At 38.9% G+C, this 15984-nt stretch overlaps 1 protein-coding gene across 2 annotated transcripts in view; it reads left to right on the top strand.

Moving 5' to 3' along the window:
- Nucleotides 1–15984, top strand: part of SLC26A7 (solute carrier family 26 member 7) — a 167209-nt gene that overhangs the window by 78981 nt on the left and 72244 nt on the right. For both annotated transcript variants that reach the window (XM_027561585.1, XM_027561584.1), the window contains exons 7-9: nucleotides 2254–2336; nucleotides 11819–11966; nucleotides 14281–14394. In XM_027561585.1, coding sequence (XP_027417386.1) covers nucleotides 2254–2336; nucleotides 11819–11966; nucleotides 14281–14394 — 345 coding nt within the window. The remainder of the gene's footprint in view (nucleotides 1–2253; nucleotides 2337–11818; nucleotides 11967–14280; nucleotides 14395–15984) is intronic.

Here is a 15984-nt window from a genome sequence, read left to right as displayed (position 1 = left end):
CTCAGCAATCTTGATTCCAGCTTGTGTTTCTTCCAGCCCAGCGTTTCTCATGATGTACTCTGCATATAAGTTAAATAGGCAGGGTGACAATATACAGCCTTGACGTACTCCTTTTCCTATTTGGAACCAGTCTGTTGTTCCATGCCCAGTTTTATCTATTGCTTCTTGACCTGCATACAGATTTCTCAAGAGGCAGGTCAGGTGGTCTGGTATTTCCATCTCTTTCAGAATTTTCCACAGTTTGTTGTGATCCACACAGTCAAAGGCTTTGACATAGTCAATAAAGCAGAAGTAGATGTTTTTCTGGAACTCTCTTGCTGTTTCGATGATCGAATAGATGTCAGCAGTTTGATTTCTGGTTCCTCTGCCTTTTCTAAATCCAGCTTGAACATCTGGAAGTTCACAGTTCATGTATTGTTGAAGCCTGGCTTGAAGAATTTTGAGCATTACTTTGCTAGCGTGTGAGTGCAGCACTTTCACAGCATCATCTCACCTACAATGGGATTCATGGGTATATACATGGATATTTTTGCCCCAGCACCCAAACTCCAAACACATCTCCACTTTTCACCCACACAACTGTCCCTTGGCCTTTCCTTGGACCATGCTGGAGGGGGAGACCTGGGGAAGGTATCTGGAAGCAGACTTTGGCAGGAAATTATAGATTCCTGGGAATTCAGTGTATGATACAGAAATATGAGGTTTGAGTTAGGTACCTCCCTTTGTCCCCACAAAACTCCCACTTTATGGGAAGAGTTACAGTTGGAAGATGGCAGGTTAGAACCTTCTAAAGCACTGTCTGAAAGACAAAGTTAGTGACTTAAGTTACTTAATTGTAATATCGGCTCTGTGTATTGAACACCATGCATTCTTCCATTTTCAATAAGGATTCAGCATCTTGTGGCTATGGTATATTTTCTTTTACAGCTCACAGTATTTTCTGATGATGTAAATATTTCATGAAAATTATTAGCAATTAAAATGTATTAACTGGCTTAGAATTTTTTGAATACATTCTGATTTTTGAAATCAGAAATTTTTGAATACTTCTGATTCCAACCTAATAGCCTGAGTTTTTTACTACTACTGTATTTAGAAAGTACAATTATGTCATAATATTTATAAAGTTTGAAACTATCACCTGTCAAGTTTTATTGCCTTTAAAAAAATTCTCAAGTCTCCTTTGTTTTTTAAGTCTATTTAATGTTTTAAGAAATCTTATAAATTCAGTTAAATATCACAAAGAAGAGAAATATACAGTAAAAATCCCTACAAAGTAATATTATTGGACATTGTTAGATATTCCTTATTTTGCTAGTGTGTGTTTTAATACCTTTTTTCTGACCATGTATATGGTAAATTTATACTTTAGGTAATTAATGTGTTTCTTTTTAACAAAAAAGCATAGTATAGAAATGATTAAACACATATCAAACGGATAGATAACCATGCAAAATTTCCAGTACCTATTAAATAATCAAAAGAATGAAGACAATGTGAAAATGGATGGAAAACATTAAGTTAATATGACTGGTGAGAACAAGTCCTGAACAGAATTCTGAACAGACATTTTAAAGGGGACTGTGGATACTTGCAGAGAACACATGGCCTTGCTTGTCGTGTGTCATACAATAGAGGGTCAGGCTCCTTAAACTCCAGGGAGGTAATTCAAAAAATATTGGGTTCAACACATTATTAACTAGCATGTTTTTCTCCAAGAAATAGCAAAAGCTCAAAATTCAAGATTATTCAAGGAGACTGTAAATCATCAATTACTAACCTACATTAGGAATATTGATGCAGCATCTTAAACTCTTTGGTGACTACTCCAATGAAAGGAAAATGTTCTGTGTTAAAACATTCTTTCATATCATGAGAGACAAGTATTTAGGTAGGACTGTGGTATGTGCGCACACACACACACACACACACACAAACTCACATTCATATATTCTGTATTCTGCACCCCCTCAGAATCAGACATAATTGGGTTGCTATAATTGGAAAGGATATAATAAAAGTTGTATTATTGTAACACCATTTAATTTTTGAGACTGCAGATTAAGTGCTCTCAAATCTCAGAGGGATTTTTTAATTTACATATTTCCTTAGTTTTTAAAAATCTGTGCAACTGCTATATTACTCTTGATAATCATGGAGCACATGAATAATGTTTGCTTTTAAAAATAGTTTTAAGATGTTCGAGAGACAGGAATAATTTTATTTTTCTCTTTTTCAAATGGAACCACACAGATGATTGCTGCATCTTTTACTTGTTATTGTACCAATATGGAAAACACATACGGATTAGAAGTAGTTGGTCATATTCCAAAAGGGTAATGTAGTCTTTTTTCTTTCTCTCTTTCCTTTTGTTTGTTTGTTGATGGAGGAAGCAAATAGGGAGTAAGTGGGTATGAATTTTATTTCTTTCAAAGGCTATATGTGGTACAAAATTCTAGTTAATTTCTATTTTACAGTGATAGAAGCAGTTCACAATAAAGAAAAATAACTTCTTAAAGTGTGTATCTATTATTTGAAAAGTTGATAACTATTTTTTACAGTATTGCTTCAAGTAAAAGATTTGGAGATTATTAATGCACATCACTTGAAAAAGAAAGCAGAACACTGAATTTCCAAATTAGAGTCATGCTCTAGTCTTCCCTCTTCCACTCACACATTCCTATGACTATTTTTATTTCACTTAAAATATAGTAAAAATACACAAGCATCATCTGAAATAGCAAACATATAGACATGAATGGTGTGCACTGGTGAAAGACAGTGGAAATAGAAAAGAGAGCATGTTTCCCACCTGTCTTAAAGCCTTCCTTTGGACATGAAGAGAAGATTAACAAAAGGAAGACGTGTTCACCCTGAAAATACAAAATAGTTTTCCAAATATAGCCTGAAAGAAAGCAACATCATCTTAGGGGAGAAAGAGGATGTCTTATGAATTATTCTCTTTTAATGGGCTGTGCTATATACCAATATTTATAGATTTGGGGCAAAATTAGAGTTGTTGGCTTCTCTATATTTTTATCTTCCAGACATAGGCCAATAGTGATTATTGGAATCATCTTGTGTTTTCTGAAGGGTTCTCTACTTTACCTTCAAATTCAGTTTATTGTTTTTTTATTCCTATAGGTTAATTTGTCATTATTAATAATTAGGCAAGCTTGATTTTCATGAAACAAAATTTCGTATAGTTTGAAACACTTTTATGTATATATCTTAGGGCCTGTAATGGTACAAATAAGTTTGACTTAGGGTTAAACTTGAGGGAGTGGCCAAAAATACCTTGCCTCTCCTTCATCTAGTCTAGTTATCCTTTATTTTGAGTGACTTTTACAAACTCATCTTCTTAAAGAATCATAGAAAAAGTATGGCATTGATAAGAGATGGAGCTAAGGTTGAATCCCAGCTCTACCATCACTTTGTGATTAAGATACATTTTTAAGAATGTTTTCTTCTCTATACATTACACTCATGGTACTTGATGTGGGGATTGTGGGGAGAATTTAATAAAACTGCTACTGTGAAAGTGCTGAGCATTCAGTTTACATGCTCAGTATTACATCAATGTAAATTATTTCCCCCTTTTCTTCTACTGTTGCCCCAGAGCGATTTTTCTTTAAAGAGAGGAGGTAAGTGTCACATAGCATCATCAGGGATAAATAAACAATGATACTTTGGCTCAAGTGGTTTTCAAAAAAAAAAAGACAATAGGTATTAGTTGGAAGAAATATTTTAAACAGTTGTTTAAAACTGAGAAACAGAAGTTGCACAAGCCTTGTAGCCTTATCCACCAGAGGGCAGACAGAAGAAGCAGGAAGAACTACAATCCCACAACTTGAAGAACAAAAACCACAACCACAGAAAGTTAATCAAAATGAAAAGCCAGAGGATTTTGTTCCAGGTGAAGGAACAAGATAAAATCAAACTAAAAGAACAATTAAATGAAGTGGAGAGGGCAAGCTTCCGAAAAAAGAGTTCAGAATGATAGTAAAGATGATCCGAGATCCTGGGAAAAGAATGGAGAAGATGCAAGAAATGTTTACCAAAGACCTAGAAGAGCTAAAAGACAAAGAAATGGAGATGAAAAATCCACTAGAAGGAATCAATAGCAGAATAACTGAGGAAGAAGAATGGATAAGTAACCTGAAAGACAAAATGGTGGAAATCATTGCAGCAAAGCAGAATATAGAAGAAAGAATGAAAAGAAATGAAGACAGCCTAAGAGACTTCTGAGACAACATTAAATGCACCAGCATTCAAATTATAAGGGTGCCAGAAGGGGAAGAAAGAGAGAAAGCACCTGAAAAAATATTTGAAGAGATAATGGTTGAAAACTTCCCTAACATGGGAAAGGAAATAATCAACCAAATCCTTGAAGTGCAGAGAGTCCTAGTTAGGATAAACCCAAGGAGGAATACACCAAGACACATAGCAATCAAACTGACAAAAATTTGAGACAAACATAAAATGTTAAAAGCAACAAGGGAAGAATGACATATCCCCTTGTATGTTTTATGTATTATCAGCTGATTTGTCAACCAGAATTCTACAAGTCAGAAAGGGATGGAACAATGTATTTAAGGTGATGAAAGGGAAGAACTTACAACCAAGAATACTCTACCCAGCATGACTTTGTTCAGATTTGATGGAGAAATCAAAAGTTTTACAGACAAACAAAAATTAAGAGAATTCACTAGTACCAAATCAGCTTTACAGCAAATGCTAAAGGTACTCTAGGCACAAACTTAAGACAAGGAAAAGATTTACACATATAAACCCAGAACAATTAAGAAAATGGTAATAAGATCATACATGTTGATACTTACCTTAAATGTAAATGGATTAGATGCGCCAACCAAAGGCAATGGATTTGCTGGGTGGATTAAAAAAAGACCCATATGTATGCTGTCTATAGAAGACCCACTGCAGACCTAGGGACACTCACAGACTGAGAGTAAAGGAATGGGAGAATGTATTCTATGCACGTGGAAATTGTAATAAAACTGGAGCAGCAATACTCATATCAGAAAAAGTAGGCTTTAAAGCAAAGGCTGTTGTAAGAAACAAGGAGGACACTACATAATGATCAATAATTCAATCCAAGAAAAAGATAAAACAATTATAAATATATATGCACCCAACATAGGAGCACCTCAAAACAGAACCCATTTGCAGAGCAGCAGTGGAGATGCAGACATAGAGAAAAGACTTGTGGACTAGAGGAGGGGGACAAACTGAGAGAATAGTGTGTAAATATACACATTACCAATGTAAAATAGAGGGCAAGTGGGAACTTGCCGTGTGACATGGGGAGCTCAACGAAGTGCTCTGTGACAAACCAGACGGGTGGGATGGGGTGGAAGATGGGAAGGGGGCTCAGGAGGGAGGGGACATGTGTATACCTGTGGCTGATTCATATTGATGTACAGCAGAAACCAACACAATATTGTAAAGCAATTGTCCTCCAATTAAAAAAAACACAAACGTGGCAGCTAAACAATATGCTACTAAATAAGCGATGGATCACTGAAGAAATCAAAGAAGAAATTTAAAAACTAGAGACAATAAAAACAAAAGTTAAACCTTCCAAAACCTATGCTGCTGCTAAGTCGCTTCAGTCATGTCCAACTCTGTGTGACCCCATAGACGGCGGCCCACCAGGCTCCCTCGTCCCTGGGATTCTCCCAAAATCTATGGGATGCTGCAAAAGCAGTTCTAAGAAAGAAGTTTATAGCAATATACTCCTACCACTCTTACCTCAAGAAACAAGAAAAAAAGCCTAACCTTACACTTAAAACAACTAGAGAAAGAACAAATAAAACCTGAAGTTAAGTAGAAGGAAATAAATCATAAAGATCAGAGCAGAAATTAATGAAATAGAGACAGAGAAAATAATTGTAAATACTGATGAAACTAAGAGATGGTTCCTTGACAAGCAAAATTGATAAACCTTTAGCCAGACTCATCAAGAAAAAAAAAAGGGAGAAGACTCAAATCAATAAAATTAGTAGTAAAAAAAGTTACAACTGACTCCACAGAAATACAAAGGATCATAAAAGACTACTGTGAACAACTGCGTGCTAATAAAATGGATGACCTTGAAGAAATGGACATATTCTTAGAAAGATACGGTCTCCCAAGACTGAATCAGGAAGAATCAGAAAATATGGCAGACCAGTCACAAACACTGAAATTACAACTGGGAATAAAAAACTCCCACCAAACAAAAGTCCAGGCCCTGATGGCTTCACAGTCAAATTCTATCAAACATTTAGGAAGAGCTAACACCTATCCTTCTGAAACTGTTTCAAAAAATTGCAGAGGAAGGAACATTTCCAAACTCATTTTATGAGGCCACCATCACCCTGATACCAAAATCAGAAAAGGATACCACGAAAAAAGAAAATTACAGGCCAATATCACCGATGACCATAGATGCAAAAATTCTCAACAAAATACTAACAATCTGAATCCCACAATACATTAAAAAGATCATGCCCATTGATCAAATGGGCTTCATACCAGGGATGCAAGTATTTTTCAAGATCTACATATCAGTCAATGTGATAAACCACAATAAATGAAGAATAAAAAACTCATGATCATCTCAATTAATCAAAAAAGGTTTTGATAAAATTCAGCACCCATTTTTGCTAAAAGGTCTCCAGAAAGTGGGCATAGAGAGACTAACATCATAGTCAACAGTGGAAATCTGAAAGTATTTCCTCAAAGATCAGGAAGAAGACAAGAATCCCACTCTCATCACTTTTATCGAACATAGTTTGGAAGTCCAATCCATGGTAATCAGAGAAGAAAAAGAATAAAAGGAATCCAAATGGGGAAAGAAGAAGTAAAACAGTCATTGCTTGCAGATGACATGATGCTATACACAGAAGATCCTAAAGATGCTACCAGAGAGCTACTGGAAATCATCAGTGAATTTGGTAGATTACAAAATCTACCAAATTTGTAATCTGCAGGTTACAAAACTAACAGAGACATCACTTTGCCAACAAAGGTTCGTATGGTCAAAGCTATGGTTTTCCAGTAGGCATGTATGGATGTGAGAGTTGGACCATAGGGAAGGCTGAGCACTGAAGAATAAATGCTTTTGAACTGTGGTGTTGGAGAAGACTCTTGGGAGTCCCTTGGACTGCAAGGAGATCCAACCAGTCCATCCTAAAGGAAATCAGTCCTGAATATTCATTGGAAGGACTGATGCTGAAGCTGAAACTCCAATACTTTGGCCACCTGATGCGAGGAGCTGACTCATTTGAAAAGACCCTGATGTTGGGAAAGATTGAAGGTGGGAGGAGAAGGGGATGACAGAGGATGAAATGGTTGGATGGCATCACCGACTCAATGGACATGAGTTTGAGCAAACTCTGGGGGGTAGTGAGGGACAGGGGAGCCGGCTGCAGTGCAGTCCATGGGGTCGTAAAGAGTCAGATACGACTGAGCAACTGAACAACAAGAAAGATTTGCAAGTTACAAAATTAATACACAGAAATCACTTGCATTTCTATACATTAACAATGAAATATTAGTAAGAGAAATTCAAGAAACAGTTCCATTTATTATCACACCAAAAAGAATAAAATACCTAGGAATAAGCTTATTTGAAGAGACAAAAGACCTATACTCAGAAAACTATAATATGCTGATGAAAGAAATCAAAGACACAAAGAGATGGAAAGATATAACATGTTTGTAGATTAGAAGAATCAATATTGGCAAAATTACCATACTACCCAAGGCAATCTACAGATTCAATGCAATCCCTATCAAATCACCAGTGGCATTTTTCACAGAAGTAGAACAAAAAACCTTAGAATTTGTATGGAGATGCAATAGACCCAGAATGGCCAAAGCAATCTTGAGAAAGAAAAACAGAGCTCAAAGAACCATGTGCCCTGATTTCAGATTATACTACAAATCAAAACAGGATAGGACTAGAATAAAAATAGAAACATTAATGGAACAGGATTGAAAGTGCAGAAATAAACTCACACACTTCTGGTCAATTAATCTATGACAAAGGAGGCAAGACAACATAATGTTGGAAAGATGGTCTCTTCAACAAATGGTACTGGGAAAATTGGACAGCGACATGTAAAAAATGAAATTTGTGTGCTGTGTATTTAGTTGCTTAGTTATGTCCAACCCTTTGCTACCCCATGGACTGTAGTTCACCAGGCTCCTCTGTCCATGGGGATTCTCCAGGCAAGAATACTGGAGTGGGTTCACATACCCTTTTCCAGAGATCCAACCTAGAGATCTAACTCAGGTCTCCCACATTGCAGGCAGATTGTTTACCTGAGCCACCAGGGAAGCCCAAGAATACTGCAGTGGGTAGCCTATCCCTTCTCCAGGGGATCTTCCTGATCTAGGATCAACCCAGGGTTTCCTGTTTTGCAGGTGGATTGTTTACTAGCTGAGCTACCAGGGAAGTCCTGGAGTGGGTTGCCATGCCCTCCTCCAGGGGATCTTTTCCACCCAGGGACTGAATCCAGGTCTCCCACATAGCAGGTGAATTCTTTACCTTCTGAGCCACCAGCAAAGCCCACATGTTAAAAAGTGAAATTAGATCATTCTTTGACACCATACAGAAAAATAAGCTCAAAATGGTTTCAGTTCAGTTCAGTTCAGTCGCTCAGTCGTGTCCGACTCTTTGCGACCCCATGAATCGCAGCACGCCAGGCCTCCCTGTCCATCACCAACTCCCAGAGTTCACCCAGACTCACGTCCATCGAGTCAGTGATGCCATCCAGCCATCTCATCCTCTGTCGTCCCCTTCTTCTCCTGCCCTAAATCCCTCCCAGCATCAGAGTCTTTTCCAATGAGTCAACTCTTCGAATGAGGTGGCCAAAGTACTGGAGTTTTAGCTTTAGCATCATTCCTTCCAAAGAAATCCCAGGGCTGATCTTCAGAATGGACTGGTTGGATCTCCTTGCAGTCCAAGGACTCTCAAGAGTCTTCTCCAACACCACAGTTCAAAAGCATCAATTCTTCGGCACTCAGCCTTCTTCACAGTCCAACTCTCACATCCATACATGACCACTGGAAAAACCATAGCCTTGACTAGACGGACCTTTGTTGGCAAAGTAACATCTCTGCTTTTGAATATGCTATCTAGGTTGGTCATAACTTTCCTTCCAAGGAGTAAGCGTCTTTTAATTTCATGGCTGCAGTCACCATCTGCAGTGATTTTGGAGCCTAAAAAAATAAAGTCTGACACTGTTTCCACTGTTTCCCCATCTATTTCCCATGAAGTGATGGGACCGGATGCCATGATCTTCGTTTTCTAAATGTTGAGCTTTAAGCCAACTTTTTAACTCTCCACTTTCACTTTCATCAAGAGGCTTTTTAGTTCCTCTTCACTTTCTGCCATAAGGGTGGTGTCATCTGCATATCTGAAGTTATTGATATTTCTCCCGGCAATCTTGATTCCAGCTTGTGTTTCTTCCAGTCCAGATCTAAATATGACAATGAACACTATAACATTCCCAGAGGAAAACATAGGCAGGGCACTCTGATGTAAATCACAGCGCTATCTTTTTTAATCTGTCTCCCAGAATAATGGAAATAAAAACAAAAATATGCAAATAAGATGTACTTAAACTCAAAACTTTTGCTTAGCAAAGGAAACAATAAAGAAAACAAAAAGACAGCACACATACTGGGAAAAAATATTTGCTAAGAATGTGACTGACAAGGAATTAGTTTCCAACACTTACCAACAGCTCGTGATACTTAACAGCATTAAAATAAATAATCCAGTTTAAAAATGGGCAGAAGACCTAAATAGACATTTCTAAAAAGAAGATATACCAATGACCAAGAAGCACATGAAAAGCTGTTCAACATCACTAATTACTAGACAAAAGCAATTCAAAACTTCAGTGAAATATCATCTCACACCAGCCAGAATTTGTTGTTATTTAGTCACTCCATCGTGTCCGACTCTTTGTGACCCCGTGGACTGCAGCATGCCAGGCTTCCCCTGACCATTTTCCAGCCAGAATGGTCATCATCAAACCACAATGGTCATCCACAAACAGTAAATGCTGGAGAGGCTGTGGAGAGAAGGGAACCCGCCTACACTGTTGGTGTGAATGTAACGTGGTACTGCCACTATGTAGCACAGTATGGAGGTTCCTTAAAAATCTCAAAACAGAGCTACCATATGATCCTGCAATCCCACTCCTGGGGATATATCTGGAGCAAAATATAATCTGAAAGGGTACATGCACCCTGTGTTCATTGCAGCACTGTATACACTAGCCAAGAAATGGAAGCAACCTAAATGTCTATTGACAGTAATGGATAATTGTATGTGTATACAATGAAATATTACTCAGCCATTAAAAGGAATGAAATAATGTCATGTGCGGCAACATGGAAGGGCCTAGAGATTGTCGTAGTGAATGAAGTAAGTCAGATAGAGAAGGAGAAATATTGTATGATATTCTTTATATGTGGAATCTAAAAAAAAAAATGATACAAATGTACTTACAGAACAGAAAGAGACTCACAAACTTAAAGAAGAAACTTATGGTTGTTCGGGGGAAAGATTGGGGAAAGGGTAGTTAAGGAGTTTGGCATGGGCATGTACACGCTGCTCTATTTAACATGGGTAACCAGCAAAGACCTTCCATAGCACATGGAACTCTGCTCAATATTAGCAGCAGCCGGGATGGGAGGGGAGTTTGGGAAAGAGTGGATACATATGTATGTATGGCTGAGTCCTTTTGGGTCCCACCTGAAATTATCACAGTGTTGTTAGTCTGCTACACTGCAATAAAAAATAACAAAAAGTAAAACTGAGAAACAGTGTTAGCTCTTATGTGGTCCCATGTTTTGCAACAGAGGGTAGATGGAGCCTATATAGATATTTTTCATAAGATGTGGTACATAGAGTCACAAAATAAAATTCAACTAAGTACATTTAGAGGTCTGTTGGGTTTATTCAATAATTCCTTAATTGAGCAGCAGCCCATCTATCAAATCGAAAGGAGCTCTGAAGAGCTAAACAAAATAAAAGGTGTTTTAGTCAGAAGGAGGACAGGAACAGGGAGTTTTAGCAGAGTGGATTGTTTCAGGTAAGTTCACCTTCCTATGGGGTATGGAAGGGCACATTACCTCACTGGTGTTGACCAGGTGATTCCAGGCTGACTGACTCAGGTTACATTCCTGGAATAAGGTGAAATTTCACTTAAGTTAGGCATTAATTCCTGATTTGCTTACGTGGGGCTTAGCACGAATGACTCCACAGTGGGTCTGTTGTCTCTTTTTTTAACAATCATTAAGTGCACCATGAAAGGATCAAGTTAAAAACATAATTAACTCAATGGTAAACTTAAGGATTGGCTCAAAGAATCACAGCTCACAGTAGACTAGTGTTTGCATACAGCACTGTGGCATTCAAGGCAGGAAACACAGTTTCCAGTGCCAGCCACATAAATGTTTCAAAAGATTCAATAAAAGAATGTTCCGAATGTGCTTTTGTTCTGATGCAGGAAGTTTTTGTTGAGTCAAAGTTTCTGTGCTATAACTTAAATTTCCTGGGAGTAAATGCAAGTTAAATGCGTGGTGCTCTCTCTTTGGTGTTCTTTGTGATTTTGCTTTTCTCCAAAAAAACGTGGAGAATCAAAGGCTTCTAAGGGCAAGCTTCTTGGTTTTCTCAGGGGTGTTTCATGCATTTTGTGTCAACTTCAGAGTCATTACCATACTTGAATTTGCTGCAAGTTGTTAAAGAAATTACATGTGAGTTGATGAGTTCCGTATGGTCTTTCTTTCACAGAATTCCTCCACCTCGAGCTCCCCCAATGAACATCCTCTCTGCGGTCATCACTGAAGCCTTTGGAGTGGCACTTGTAGGCTATGTGGCCTCATTGGCTCTTGCACAAGGATCTGCCAAAAAATTCAGATATTCAGTTGATGACAATCAGGTGTAGTATGTCCCAGTGCCTCTCCACACCTCTCCATAGCTACTGTATCATTTTGACGTATACTCCCAGATGCTGAAAATGTTGACCTTATGAAAAATACAGCTCTCCTAAGTGTGTAACAAGAATGGGTAGGACAAACTGAAACAAAAATCTGTAAATCATTGATAGAAAGGTGAAAATTTGAGCTTCGTGGGTTGGTTATGGTACACTTTTGTTTTTAAATAGAGGGATATCTTGATGTTCCTTTTGTTTTTAGGAGAAAATCTAAATATATTTATGATTGCCTGCCAACTTTTAAAAAAAGTTCGGATTTCAAAGTACAAATAACAGTATTACTCTTCTTAGTAAAAAACCAAAGGATGAAAGGGTTTCTTAGCATACAAAGGATGAAGATTTTATTGAGACTGTTTCTGAATCTACTTCTGCTAGTGTTTGGTCTCAAACCCCATGGCCCTACATTCCTACACAGGTCTGCACACATAGCTGTGCAGTAGTGGTTAGAAGGCCAAAGTACCTATGTCTAAATCTCACTCTGAAATGGTTTCTATGCCGCAGTTTTCTCATCTGTAAAAAAGCAGATTTATTCATTCAACAGATTTGTTTTGAACCCTACTGTATAGCAGACACCAGTCTAGGAACAAGGGATACAATGGTGTATAACACAGACCATGTCTTTATTCATCTCAAAATCTCCCAGTGGCTTCCCATAGTACTTAGATTAAAAGCCTATTGCCAAGGCTTCCAAGGCCCTACCTGACCTTGCTACCATCCCTTTTCCTCTATGATCTCATATTTTTTTTGTAGCCTGTTCCAGCCTCACTTCCTTCCTTGTTTTTTACTTGAGTTTACTAGCTATGTTGCTAGCTCAAGATGTCTGTACTCGCTGTTCCCTTTTCCAGAAATTCTATACCCTCAAGTAGCTGCATTCCTCCTTTATTTAAATATTTCCTTCTTAGAGAGGCCTTTCTTGGTAAGCTAAAATCCTAATCTCCAAAACTTATCTGCTCTCTGTTTTACTTTCTGTATTCATCTTCTTTATTGGTAGCAGCCCTCCACTAGAACACCAGTCTGTGAGGGCAGGGTTTTGTATCTGTGTTCCTGGCAACAGCAGAAGCAGAAAAGTATTAGGAAGCTTCTGCAGGAATCCAGGTGACATCCGATGACTTGGACCAGGATGTAGCAATGAAGGAGGTGGGAACTGGATAGATTATGAATTGGATGTGGGCACCATCTGGGCAAAGGGGAAGTCAAGACTCTGTCTAAAGCTTTTGGTCCAAACATATAGAGCTTGAGGTAGGGAAGGGTGTGGGAGGACCAGAGTGGGAGTATGTGGAGCAATAGTCTGATTAATTAAGCTTGGGATAACTGTTAACCATTCAAATGAAAATGCTGAGTAATAGGTTGCCTATATCAGTCTGGAGTTCAAAAGAGTGGTCTAGGCTTGGAGATATAAATATGGCAGCTGTCAACATGTTTTTGGGTAGCTCAGAATAGAGAAAGAAGTGGTTCGATATTTGCGATTGTTTGTATGAGAAGGGGCCACAGAGGAGGCTGAGAAGTGGTGGCCAGGGAGGTCGGAGGAAACCAGGAGGGTGAGAGGCTCAAGAAGGACCAGGAAGGAGGCTTTAAGGCGGAGAATGTGAGCGATTGTGTCAAATGCCACTTTTACTGCCAGGGGAGGTAGGAATTAACCATTGGATTTAGCACTCTGGAGGTGATAGGTGGAGTGGTGGGAACAAAACCCTTTATTGTATTAACTTGAAACCTGAGTAATTGGCAACGGATACAATAAATACCTTGTGTTTCCCTGTAAAGTTGTTATTGTTACAAGGATCAAATGAGTAAAGGGCTCAGAGCAGTTTCTGGCTCACTGTAAGCACTCAATAAATGTTAGCTATTGTTAGAATGATGGTTAAATTACAACTAGTGGAGAGAACAGAAATAGAGTACAAAAGACGTCTCATTCTATGACAAGCTTTATCTGTGGCCTCTAAATTTTGGGCTTCCCAGGTGGCACGGTGGTAAGAATCCACCTGTCAGTGCAGGAGACGCTAGCGATGCAGGTTCCATCCCTGGGTCAGGAAGATCGCATGACGTAGGAAATGGCAACCCACTCCAGTGTTCTTGCCTCAATAAACAGACTCCTCCATGGACAGAGGAGTCTGGCCGGCTATAGTCCATGGTGTCGCAAAGAGTTGGGCATGACTGAGCACACCTCACACACACACACACACACACACACACACACACACACACACGCTGAAAGTGGATTGTGATTAGGAAATGATACATTTCTCTGTTATCATTCCTATAGGAATTCCTGGCCCATGGCCTCAGCAACGTGATTGCTTCATTCTTCTTCTGTATACCAAGTGCGGCTGCCATGGGAAGAACTGCTGGCCTGTACAGCACAGGAGCAAAGACACAGGTAACTTCATTCTTCAACAGGCACAGAAGGACTGAGAAGGAGAGGAGTGCGCGTCTCTCTAAATTCCTGAGACTATTGCTATTTCTTCAGTCTCTTAAAACTAGCATCAAGGCAGTTTATCTGTTCTCTTTCTTAGAAACGGTCCTTGAGAAGCTGAATGAGCAGAAAAAAGGGGAAAAAGTCCTGTACTAGCGGCAGTTTTCTTGTTGTCAATCGTTGAGCAAAAGCTCCCTCTAGTGGTGCCTCTGATTTTCCTTTTTGCTAATCTAACCCGTCAGTTTGAAATTTTAAAATCTTAGTTCATTTCCTTTAAATAGAATGAAAACCATTGTTGCAACATCAGTCCTTGATACTGACATTCCTGTCTATAGAAATGTACAAGTATATGAATGAATAATACAATGTCTATGCACATTTTGGCTTAATGAAACAATTGTGTGTTTTAGGAACTCAAATCAATTTGACATTTTAGAGCCTCCTGTACACTAGTTATTATGCTGGATACTAGTAAGATATCATGAGAAGGCAATGGCACCCCACTCCAGTGCTCTTGCCTGGAAAATCACATGGACAGAGGAGCCTGGTAGGCTACAGTCCATGGGGTCGCCAGGAGTTGGACACGACTGAGCGACTTCACTTTGATTTTTCACTTTCATGCATTGGAGAAGGAAATGGCAACCCACTCCAGTGTTCTTGCCTAGAGAATCCCAGGGACGGGGGAGCCTGGTGGGCTGCCGTCTATGGGGTCGCACAGAGTTGGACACGACTGAGGTGACTTAGCAGCAGCAGTAAGATATCAATGGTGATAATTAAGATGATTCTGTGATGGTGAGGATGGTGGTGGTGGTGGTGGAAGCATATATTGAGTTATATGCCAGGAATTGCATGTCATGCTTTTTTAAATAAATGAACTTTAATATTTTAAGAAACTCAATGAAGGAGGCATAATTATTATCATAGGTTTCCACATGAGAACATTCAGGAAAAGAGGGTTAAACTAACTTACCTAGGTCACGGAGCTAGGAAGTGGCAGAGCTGAGATTTTAATCCAGATAGATTTACTCCAAATCTTGCATTCTTAACCACTGTTCTATACAAGGAAATTCATGTGTGTGTTTATTTAATAAATTAACATGAACAGCTAACCACTGTTAAAACAATTCATGCATATTTTATTTTATTTTTAGGACTTTTAAATTTTATTATTTGGCGGTGATGGGTCTTTGTTGCTGCACACAGGCTTTCTCTAGTTGCAGTCGGTGGGGGGCGCTCTTTGTCGCCCTGCGTGGGCTCCGCACTGCAGCGGCTTCTCTTGTTGCAGAGCGTGCGCTCTAGACATGGGCTTCAGGAGTTGCAGCACGTGGGCTCAGGAGTTGTGGCTCACAGCTTTGTTGCTCTGCGGCATGTAGGATCTTCTTGGACCAGGGATCCAAGTGGTGTCTCTTGCATTGCAAGTGGAACCTTTACCTATTGAGCAACCTGGGAAACCCATTTTTTAGTAGCCTACCTTATATTAAGTCCTTTTGGGGGTGTTGTAGAAGAGTAAATTTGAAAAGTGTATATTCTTGACCTTGGGATAAAGTGGGAAGA

Source organism: Bos indicus x Bos taurus, chromosome 14 (genome assembly GCF_003369695.1).
Source record: "Bos indicus x Bos taurus breed Angus x Brahman F1 hybrid chromosome 14, Bos_hybrid_MaternalHap_v2.0, whole genome shotgun sequence".
In the NCBI taxonomy this organism is placed as follows: domain Eukaryota; kingdom Metazoa; phylum Chordata; class Mammalia; order Artiodactyla; family Bovidae; genus Bos; species Bos indicus x Bos taurus.
Note: the sequence above shows the minus strand (reverse complement) of the source record. Positions and strands in the feature narration are given on the sequence as shown.